The 11,634-nt window shown below is 43.0% G+C and overlaps 1 protein-coding gene across 1 annotated transcript; it reads right to left on the bottom strand.

Annotated features, from left to right (window-relative positions):
* Positions 1-741: 741 nt before the first annotated feature.
* Positions 742-11,351, bottom strand: sik1 (salt-inducible kinase 1). Its single transcript, XM_051404180.1, has 14 exons — positions 11,097-11,351; positions 10,245-10,448; positions 10,021-10,137; positions 6,702-6,765; positions 6,422-6,583; positions 5,718-5,842; positions 5,502-5,625; positions 5,178-5,398; positions 4,858-5,007; positions 4,641-4,754; positions 4,280-4,505; positions 3,934-4,188; positions 3,627-3,816; positions 742-3,510 (listed from the first exon to the last, which is right to left on the bottom strand). Exons 2-14 carry the CDS (start codon positions 10,395-10,397, stop codon positions 2,994-2,996), a joined length of 2,418 nt encoding a protein of 805 aa, XP_051260140.1. The 5' UTR covers positions 10,398-10,448; positions 11,097-11,351; the 3' UTR covers positions 742-2,993.
* Positions 11,352-11,634: the final 283 nt, after the last annotated feature.

The following is an 11,634-nucleotide window of genomic DNA, read 5'->3' as shown; positions in this document are numbered from 1 at the left end:
AAATAATACATAATGAATTCTGAATTAAGTCTTACCAGAATTATTACTAGCTGTCTTTATTGTTACTGACGAATACCAGTAATGCTGACATGTATCAGAGCCTATTTAGAGACAGCATTACTATTATAGACACAATCTATATATATATCTCACCATGTGAGAGTTAAAACCTCTTACTCTTTGAATATAATAATGGTCACTCATTATGTGCTGGGTTAGGGTACGACTACAAGAGAAAAAAATATTCCTTAGAATAAGGGTAAAAAATTTAAATTCAAAACATAGACTATATGGATATATGTAAATATATGTAATATCAGTATTAAAATATCCGTAATAGCCTGGTGTGTAGCTGAGCGCTTCAATTTTTCAGCATATAAAAATATAAAATGTTGAGAAGTCACATTGTTATTCAGTGTAATTTAACCCAGATTTATAAGGTATAAATATAAAGTATATATGGTGTTACATAGTGCGCAGTAATTTAATCCTCACACAACCAAATCTGTAATCATACAGCCGTTTTCCATGACTACCATCCATCCTGACATGAACGCAGCATGAACACAGAAGATGCAATAATCTTCATGATCCTTTATTATTATTATAAACTGTAAACATGAATGAAAGTGTATGTTGTAAGTTGTAAAAGAGTTGTTAAAGTCAAGTAAAGTTATCTACAGTTACGATGATATGTAAATATTCTATTTAAAACTTAAATAAAATCCAAACAACAGACAGTTTAGGAAGTGAACTTTATTTAAATAAATAGCCACATAAATAAACAATCTTTCTTGAACTAACAATCTCTCTCCAACTCTTCCTCCCTCCACACACACTCACACATGCACACACTCACACACAGACATGCACATGCCTACACAGTCAAGTAACAAATCAGAAAAAAAAGAAATACTTCTTATTATCCAAAATTTATCAAAAGGGGTCATCTTACAGATTTGCATCACAAGACTTAGTGTTTCAATGGTTTTGTGAAGTTTTTCATCATGAGACAAAAAAAATCAGTAATAAGAAATATGAATAAAGTGCAATTCTTGCGTCTGTTTACACAGCAAGTTCAAAGGTCGGATTCAGAGAAGAGAGAGAGGTCAGAGAAGATATCAAAAGGGGCTTTTAAATGGCCAGTAAGCAGCCATTCATCTTTCTTTCTTCAGTGTAGTGATGAGAGATGGAGACCTCTGGGTGGGTTTGTTCAGATAAAGGCACAAGTGTTGGTAGTGAGTGCAATCAACCAAAAATTATTGGATCAAAATATCAACACTGCATGTTTCCAACGTAGGACTGGGTTTGGAAAAACACTGCTCTTCTAAAGGATGTTTCACAGATATGAGAGAACTAACTAAGCTTACAATATTACACATCTCTTGCAGCTTTCTAATACGTGGTCTGAACTGACTGCAGGTAATTTCTACCTATTTCTAGCCACTTATGGACAACTGAAGAAAGTTCAACTTCCAGCACAACATGGTATTGCTATGTTCAGATTTTTATGTTTTTTTATGTTTCTTTTTTTATCTTCTTCTTTTCTAGAAAAGTACAAAAAATGAATACCACCATGGTCCTGATAGTAACAGCTAGAGATAATAACAACATGTGTAGCAGTAGGATTTGGTGGCAGCGGGAGTTTTCTCACAGCAAAAGCTAAGGAGGAGATTGTGTGAAAATGCTAGCCAACCACCATGCTACATTTTGAGACAGCATTCAACAAGTGAAAAGTCAGTAGTGTATTTGTGATAGATCGCCCGTCTCTTGTGCTGTTCACTCTTTGGTAAAACCCAAATGATTCCTTTCAGTTAAAGAACTACAAGCATGCTGTGTGAAGAGACAGCATTTTGAAATGCCTTGAGTCTTTCCTCTCAATGTCTACAGTATCATCTTATTATGTTACATAACTAGTACCTGTTCTAGTCAGCTAGCTAACACAGCAAACAGACAACATTTAAAGTCATAACAAAAAACCCTCAGGCAAATATGCATGTACATTTTGATCATCCTATGTAGAGCCTCATCTTTCCTTTGTATTTCAATGTGAAATATTGCACTGTTCCCAGTCTTTGTTCTGTCCATATGAAAACCGTCATTCCCTTGATATTCTGGGATTGATGTTGGTCTGTTTGCAAATTCTTGCCTGAGGAGGTAGTAAAAGCGTCTATCAAACAAAAGGAATACGGATCGATCGATGTATCCACATTATGTAAGGTGCTACCAAGCTGAGTGAAGTACCTGTTGTGCTTTACTCAATCAGCGAGACACTATCTTTCTTCAGTTTTGGCTGTTTAGGATGAAGCAGTCTTTTTGCAGCTTGAGGTAAAAGCAGCATTTGCGTAGCTATAATAATCTGCGCAGGAACAAAAGAAAGGTCACAGTTTCAATACAAATGGACTCCTTCAGTGAACGTTTGTAAGCTTAGGGCACTATACCACATGTACATTGCACTGCTACGGAAAATTTCTCTTTAGAAAGGCGAACAAAGTAGGAAAAATTAAAACAAAAAGAAAGAATTTTGGTCTTCTGTCCAGTCAAGTGAAAAATGTTGAGAACAGGAAATGACACAAAAAGTGACTAAAAAAAGAATGAGGAAGAGCGAGCCTTCCTGTATTCAAAACAACAAACTAACGTCAGCTCTCATTTTATTCAAGTGAGTCCATCTGGGAGCTGGATGAAAGTCTTTCAGTCTATTATTGCTTCTCTGGCCGTCTGATACGGTTTTAACACATTGTCCAGAGTTTGGTTATTGCTTAGTCTTTAGCTTATATGAAATCAAAAGCAAACACAACATACAAACAAGCGTGGACACATTCTCACGTGTACCGCATGTTGTTAAATAAAGTGTAAATTTGTCGCTTGCATCTGCTTTTTGTTCTTTCTCGTCACGTCTGCTCTCTTTTCTTCTCGGTTCAAAAAATCACAATTTTTTTTGCTACGAGTGTCTTCCACAGAGAGAACAATCGCTGGTCTCGATGGCGGATGTATTACTTCACCATCACACAGCTACTGAGCTGCTGCTGTGCAGCCCGGCCCAACTCCTGCATGTTAGGATCTGTGCTGGAGACTGAGCCCATGCTCCACACCATTGGTTTGGACATGATGGGGAAGGTGCCTTGTGTTGCACACTGGGGCTGCTGTTGGAGGCTGGCGTGGATGTGAGGGTGGGTTTGCTGGCTGATGTGTAGACGAGCCTCGAGAAGGTAAGCAGCGGAGGCCACGGGTGACAGAGTAGAGGAGTAGCAGGATGAGGAGGATGAGGAGCAGCCGGAGGAGGAAGTCTCGAGGGTTTGTTGCCAGGGTCCGTGCTGTAGACCTACTGAAGCTTGCTGGGGAGGCAGGGCGGAGGGGGTAGGGGTGTCAAAAATTGAGGAGGAAGCGAACACGGTAGTAGGTGGAGGAGAAGGTGACTGCTGCTGGGCCAGAAAGATCAGGGCATTCTGGGTAGGTCCTGTCTGAGTGGCTTGGACCTGAGGCTGGGGTTGGTGCTGGATCTGTAGCATCCTAGAAAACAGAGAGAGGATCAGACTCAGACTCAATGCACATAAGAGCTTTTGATCGACATGATCAAATATATGGTATTTTACAACAATGTGCTTTAATGTAATAGTGTGTCTCACCTTTGCTGGTGCAGCACCTCCTCCAACATGCTACGGTGCTCGGACAGAGCTGGACCCAGTGACCCTCGGCTACCGCGGTTACAGGAGGCTGGAGGAACAACCTGCCTCGTCAGACCCTTGATCTTATTTAATCCCAGAAGCCCTTTAGTGCGTGTGTTTTTCCTCAGCTGCTGGCGGAAAGCTTTGAGGCCTGTGGAAAGGCGTGGCAAAGTGTTACACAATACTCATTTGATCCAATAATGTGACACATTAGACATGAAAATGGAAAATCAGAGTGGATAACTGACACATGGTCATGCTACTGTACCTTGAGTGAGGGAGGTATCAGAGGCTCTGCGGCCCTCTTGGAAGCTGGCCGCAGGCAGGCTGCCCTGGGCCTGGGGCAGGAGGTGGGAGGAGAGGGCCATGGGAGCTCCAGCAGGCAGCAAAGCTCCACCTTCAGCTCCCGAGGCTAGAAGTGTTGACATCTCACCCATAGCAGCCTGCATGGTGGGGGCAGGACTGGATGAGGACTTCAGACAGCTGTCAGAAGAGGCACCATCTGAGGGACTGACCACGATACCTACAGAAACAAGACCAGGAAGAAATTAGACTCTATATACGACAGACTGTGGATTAACATGTGCTGTTTTACATATGTATTGCATACTTACATGGAGGGTTGCACTGGTGGAAACGGGCCGACACCTCAGCCAGAGTGTGTCTGCGGGAGGTGGTGGTGGGAGGGAGCAGGGGTCCCAGGGTTTGTGTTGCCTCCTCCTCCTCCAGATCCCTGGGTCGCACCTCTTCGCTGATGCTTGTCTCCAGCAGGCTGTTGGGTGAAATGGAGCGGTTCCAGAGCAGTCTGTTCAGGCTGGCCTCCACTGGAAACACCACACGCTGTAAGAAGGAGTTGGACTGTTACTAATTGACAGAAGAGCATTTGCCTGTGTTAGATAGGTATCAGGGTGGAGGGTGAAGTATCCTAACCTATGAGCTTCTGAATGCTGTCAAGTTTTATTAAAATATGTTTACCTGGAACAATCCACCTTGGTCATACTCCTTTTCTGAGTACACTGGAGGAGCGCTTTTGGCTGGAATTGAAAATGCTGTGGCTCTGAAGCTGTCTGTGGTGGACTCCATGATCACCTAAAAGCAAGCAGAAAGCATTTTAGATTTCAAGTACAAGCCACAGGTTAGATCAGGACTACGTACAACTTTAAGCTCAATAACACCCAGCTGGAGTGCTCACCTCTGGGCTGGTGGAGTCGGAGGTGCTCCTGGATCTCTGGCTCCAGGTTCCACACTGGCGGCTCAGCTGCTGGCTGCGATGTTCTCTCACTCTCTCCAGCAGCAGGTAGTAGATAGCAGAGAAGTGATTGTAGCTGCTGCTCTGCAGAGACTGAAGGAAAGGACAGACAGTAGATTAGTGCTTTTGCCACTTTGTTTACCTTCCATCTCTTCCGATCCTTATTGCTTTTCTTTGTCTTCCCCTCTATCTGTGAGGCAGCACAACACTAATTCTCAGACATAAGTAAGTAAGTAAGTAAGTAAACTTTATCAGTCAGTTACCTCGATAGTCCTCTGGCGGTCGATGCCCAGTGTGTTCATGATGCCCAGCACAGGTTCACTGTAGTCCCCCAGGTTTGAGTTGTACTCTGTCAGGGAATGGCTAAGGGTCTGGTGGGCGGCTGTTGGGTCTGCCACCATCCAGCGGTGCTGCTTGATCTGGGCCACACTGATCCTCCTGGCTGGGTCCACGACCAGCATCTTACGGATCAGGTTTTCACAGTCTGGAGGATGTCAAAAAAGGGAATGAGTCTCGGCTTCTGAGCACTTGAGATTCAGACAGAATTAGTAATTACCGGTACTTGTTATGGTTTTTTGCCATCATACCTTGGGACATGAAGAAAGGGATTCTGAATCGTCCCTCAGTGACTCTCTGTCTGAGCGCAGGAAGGCTGGGTCCATCAAATGGAAGAGAGCCGCAGACAAGAACATAAAGCACCACACCAAGGCTCTGCAAAGAAAACAGCAAAAAGGAGAATATTAGCATCAGAAGAACATTAATGCTGGATTGATTGTGACTATATTTTTCTTGTATAAGCCTACCCAAATGTCCAGCTGAGGCCCCTCATACTCTTTCCCTTCAAACACTTCAGGGGCAGCATAAGGCGGACTGCCACACCACGTAGACAGAGGCTCCCCTGCATTGTAGAAGTTTCCAAATCCAAAGTCTGTAAAACAGGAGCAGAGATACACAATGATTTTGTTATTCAAACTTGTTTGCTTTGTCTACATTCCACAGTCTGGGGCTCGGGGCGCCGGAACACAAATGTGTTGCCATCCTTTAACCACAGTGTCTTATGTAATTTGTCATCATGACGTTCATAGACATTCATAGACCAGATCATATCGGGCCAACATTTGCATATCGTCTCTCACACAAAAGACTGGTTGTCTCGCCCTGCCTCGAGACTCAGGCCGTAATATATCTTTATGCAAGAGTGTCTGTTTGTGTGCTGAAGTCATTTCCTCTGGATTATATTAGCTTTGGTGAAATGATTGAATGATTCACACTTAATTAGCACAGAGACAGCACAACAGTGGTTTAATTAGAATGGTTTAAGAAACCCAAAGTTGTGAATACGTTCTCCAGGCGAAAATGAACTAAAACAGCAAAGAGATACAAGTGTTGGGATCAAAACATTCATTTCTAATAAAGGTAAATTATCACTCTGTCTCACATCGCACAACACCTTCCTGCCAGCAAACAAGTAACCATGGTAACATTAAACTGTATATGGCAGACCTACCAGCGAGTTTGATATTCATATTGGCATCCAGCAACAGGTTCTCGGTTTTTAGGTCACGGTGAACGATGTGGTGTCGATGGCAGTAGTCCACGGCTGTAAGAATCTGCCAAAACTTCTTTCGTGCCTCATCTTCACTCATACGGCCATTTGAGGTCAGGTGGTCTGGAGGGACAGAGGATATTTTAGTTCATGTTTGTGGTGCTCTATCACGCTCAACAGATTCAGCCTACATTCGTTTTTACAAGTAAAATAAATAAAGACATTTGAAAACTGAACTCACCAAACATTTCTCCGTTCTTTGCATACTCCGTCACAATGTACAGCATGTCTTTGGTCTCCATGACCTACGAGAAAGACAGAGAGACAGAGTTTGAACCAACTGGGTCATGGGCAGCTGGCGATGACGAAGAAGCCTGGAGCATCTCCGGGCTCGAGACATTTTCTAACCACAAAAATCCCCTTCTCATACTTCTCCATAAACTTCTTCCACACACACAGAGCACCAACACCCTGGCTTTCCATGATATGCCCTGTTGCATAAGCTAGCTGTCAGTAACTTCCTGCATGCGTTTATATCACGTTTTAAGATCCATTTATACACGTAAACACAAACCCAAAGGGGAAATGTGTACATGCACACAGACACACTAATATCAAATGGTTGGACCTGTTTTCCCTGAGGCTGACACTAGTTGGCAACGGACACTAGTGTTAAATTTCAAGCTGCCCCCTATCTCTTTATTTCTAGGAAACAGAGAGACAGATTCACACAGGCTGTTCACATGGGGCCTGCCTCGTGTATCAAAAACACCAGAAGTGCAATCACTCAATGCCCAGCGCGCTATGTAGGCTGGAAAGACGCAATTCACAATCCTTTCCCGGAGCTTATAGAAAGCTTCCATTTCCCAGGAGAGCCCTCGGGGACAGAGCAGTCGAGCAGAAAGGTTGCACAACAAAGCAATTTCCGTTAGGTAACAATGCCCTGTCTATGTAATGCTGCTGGCTAACTTTGAATTAAATGTCACTAAATTCCACTGAATGGTGGAGCTTAACTCTTTTCAGTCACCAGTCCCTTTAGAGAACCAAGCAAAGAATGATTCAATACACAGATGCCTCAGAGCTGAGAGTAGTCTTTTATCTGTGAGATAGGGCAGCTCTCTGGTGCTCTGTCACCTTGAGGTGCAGCTGACGTCATGGCACTGAAGAATAAGCACGACACGTCAAGGGCCCTCAAACCATCCCAGAAGGATGATTAACCCCTTAACATCCATATTTTCCATTTTATTTCCCTTTTATTTTGATATATTCAAACCTGAGACTCCGTGTTGTTATGCCTGCACCTTTCCGTCAAACACATCAAATAGTTTTAATGTCTTGCGCAGCATTTTATTACACACCTTTTCCACAATTCAATTTGGGATCTCCGCTACAATTTAAAACACATTTTTGTGGGGTTAAGCAGATTTGGTCTTAACAGGCAAGCTTGTACTAAATGCCCCACCGGTGGGAGGTTTTAAGTGGATAAGAGGGGAGTGTGTGATTGATACAAGGTCAAAGAGAAGAAGGAAAAGAGAGAGGGAGATCTATTCTATGATCCCCCACAAAACTGCACCAGCACTCAGAGGATGTAACCCTTGAATCACAAGACGTTCTTATGTCACTATCGTCCCTTTGTACAGGAAAGAGAAGCAGCAGTGGTGAAGAGGGTTGCTAACCATCGTCGAGTACCGACCATCTGACTAGCATCACCTCAGACAACCCAAGGGCACGGAAAAAACTAATAAGGATGCATCACCTGCAGGATAAAGACAGAGGTCGTCCATGTTTGACGTCAGAGCTGTGATAGCACCTTTAAAAGAGACTGCGTGATGATAATACAATCCCATCAAATATCTCTCTCTTGTTATATTGTGGGAAAAAAAAACTGTATCAAGGTGTCATGGTTAACAGTTTTCATGCCTAATTGAGATGTCACCAAAAGCTGTCACATTGTGAGAGTCCTTGACAACATATATTCTTTTGGAAATGAGTTCTAGTCAAACAAATATATTCGACATTTGACTCATTTGTGATCATTTTAACTTTGAATTAATTCTTGTCCACATCGGCCACCTCTGAGTGCAACATTAAATATTAATGTCACTAAATTCCACAGCTGTCTGTCACTACTTTGGTTAAACTACATTAAAGCACTCTTCCACACACCAATAATATTGTTGTATTATCAATATCAAGGTACTGGGCCAGCATTATACTACAGCTGCAATTAACAATTATTTTCAATATAGATTGATCTACCGATAATTAATATTAATTAATAATTTGGTCTTCAAAATGTCAAAATAGTGAAAAATGTCCATTCCTGAAGCTCATGGTGACATCGTTAAATATCGTATTTTGTCCTGAACACAATGAACAAATCCTTCCAACTGAGAGGCTGAAACAAGGGAATCTGTGTTAAATGATTAATCAATAATCAAAACAACTAATAGTTTAACAGACTAATTGTTTCAGCTGTATATTATACTGAGCTCTAACATGTATGACCAGAAACACGGTGTGGGGATAAAGCCATTCTGTTATTGTTGCAGTCGAGACATGATTTCACAGTAAACACTGCCAAGCTGCTTAAAACCGGACATTAAGTAATCCTCAAAAGTAGCAAAACAGTACAGAGCTAACCAAAGGGCAAAGAAAATACAGCATGGAAAAAAAAGAAGAAAAAAGGGCATTGTGTGATTGTTTGTGTGGGTGTGTGTTTGTGTGTTTGCTTCCAGACGCGTGCCATGCCGCCTGCAAAGGCCAGCTGAGGGGAAAAAAGCGGATTCTTTCCACTAAGTCTTCAATTTGATTAGCTGTAAAGCAGCGCTTTGTGAGGTGGCCTTCACGTGACGCGCAGACACATTGCACTGGGCTTCAACAGATGCTAATTGGGCTCAGCGTTCAGACCTGTGGACGCATCTTTAACCAGCACTCTCCTGACTGTTCCCTGCCTCACATATCTCTGTCTCCACCATTATATAACTGAAAACATCTTAGAAATGCATTGTTCCCAGCACTGACTGGCACCCATGATTATTCTCACTCTCTCTCTATAACTAACACACACACACACACACACACACACACACACACACACGTAGACGCACCCAGAGGGAGGTCAAACGGGATTGCACTAATGCTGTTGTGTTGTACTTATGATTCAGTGCGCTCTGAGAGTCAGCAGCTCACCACAAGCCAGTACAAACCACTTAGATACCAAATGCCCCTTATTTTTTGCCACACATAATGGCACTGCTGCATCCGCATATCAACAATAATGAAGGCACAATGCTCTGCACCACCACATTGTTATTGAGAGAGATAAATGTGCCCCCATTCTGCACACCACCGCATTTTATTTCCAGATTCATGCATGCGTTCAGACTGGCTGCCTGCACATGGAGCCGACCGAGACCAGGCTACACGGTAAGGGTGTAATACAGGTTGAACAGCACACTGCCACGCACACACACACACACACACACACACACACACACACACACGCATGCATGAATGGCCAACAGCAACACTGCAGAGAGATGAAAGATAATACACACCTGGTAGAGTTTGATGATGTGTGGGTGGTTGAGCAGCTTCATAATCTGCACCTCTCTGTAAATCTTCTCCAGGTTGGAGGGGTTTAGTCTGGTCTTGTCGATGATTTTAATGGCCACCTGGAAAACCAGAGGGCGATTGTAAATTAAATAAAATGAGCCTTTCAAAGATTATGCATCTTTAAAAAAAACAAAGAAACTGGCACACAATCAGGAGAGCTACTGACCTGTGTTTTGGTGACTTTATGCCGGGCCAGTTTCACCACCGCAAAGTTTCCCTTCCCCAGGGTGCGGATGATCTCGTAGAAGCCGACCTGCAGGGGCCTTCCCTGGGCAGGGCTGGACTGAGCCCCCCGGCTGTTCTCTGTCATGATCACCATGGTGCAGCAACAGTCTGGAGTTACAGCGCTGGGATAGTTCAAGGGTAGTACCTGCAGGGACGAGGCACACTGCTTTTTATTTCACTGAAAATTAACAGATTACATTTTTATTACATATTTATATTACATTAATCTGGCAGATGGTTGTGTATAAATCAACTTAGAATAAAATTATACAGTATCTATATATGTGGGCTTATATATATGTATATATATATATATATATATATATACACATACATATATAAGCCCATATATATATATATATATATATATATATATATATATATATATATATATATATATCACAGCAGTGTGAAAACTTCCTTCTATCACAAGTATGTCCAGTGGGAAACGACACACCAACCTAGAGTGAGTGAGGTGCAATCAAACATTTCTTCACAGCGTATGTGAAGTGTAGTAAATTATTTAAAATGTAGCTACTAATAGGCTAGGTATTCCAGTTTTAATAAGTAAGGTTAAGTAAATTAAAGTAAGTAAATGTAAATCCTATCGCCATAATTTAATTATAAATTGTAGGACCTCTTTGATTGTTAAATAGAACCTATTAATTATAAAGTAACAGAGATGGGATTAAAACCGAAAGATAGCTTTGGGTAAGAAAATGACCAAATAATCGTAAAATAAATATCAGGCAGTAAAAGACTGAGTCCAGCCGAGAGAGGAGTCCTGTCTTACCTTAAAGAGCGGACATAAACCACTTTCTCTCAGAGTTCAGACAGCTCTCAGAGGAAACGTAAACCATTACACCAGCAGAGCGAAGTATCGACAACAATAACCGAGAGGAAACACTACACGAAAACACGCGCGGAGCAACTTTTTTCCTCCCGTCTTCACTTTGAGTTCATACAACAAGTCTTTCGGCCCGGGACTGTGTCTGTGGCCGGTGTTCCTGTGCGCTCCGCCGGAATGCAGAGTACAGGGCTTCGGCACTCACTGGGGGAACTCCTCCCTCCTCCTCCTCCTCCTCCTCCTCCCTCTGCCACCATAACAAATTGATACCCACCTTATTAACGTCACACCCGCGTCAGAGCTCCGAGCTGGGTGCAAGGCAAGGCCGGACCCGAGCGCAAGGCACAGGTTGCCGGGCAACCACGCGGCTCGGGCTCACGGTGACGCGAGTGCTGATGGAGGGGTTGCTTGGAGATGGGGACGATGACGTCAGTGTCACCACGTGATGTTTCCCTCTGCCGGGCTGTTGCTCTCCACTCCACAG

Source organism: Dicentrarchus labrax, unplaced genomic scaffold (genome assembly GCF_905237075.1).
Source record: "Dicentrarchus labrax unplaced genomic scaffold, dlabrax2021, whole genome shotgun sequence".
NCBI lineage: Eukaryota > Metazoa > Chordata > Actinopteri > Moronidae > Dicentrarchus > Dicentrarchus labrax.
This window is presented reverse-complemented; position numbering and strand designations above follow the sequence as displayed.

Bases quoted from the DNA above. Each gene is read 5' to 3' on its own strand.
- sik1 (XM_051404180.1), bottom strand. From the start codon at position 10,397: ATGGTGATCATGACAGAGAACAGCCGGGGGGCTCAGTCCAGCCCTGCC. The intron at 10,138-10,244 runs GTCAGTAGCTCT...CTGGTTTTCCAG, and splicing joins ATAAAGTCACCAAAACACAG to GTGGCCATTAAAATCATCGA. The intron at 5,399-5,501 runs GTATGATGGCAA...GACATCCTCCAG, and splicing joins CCCTTTCTTCATGTCCCAAG to ACTGTGAAAACCTGATCCGT.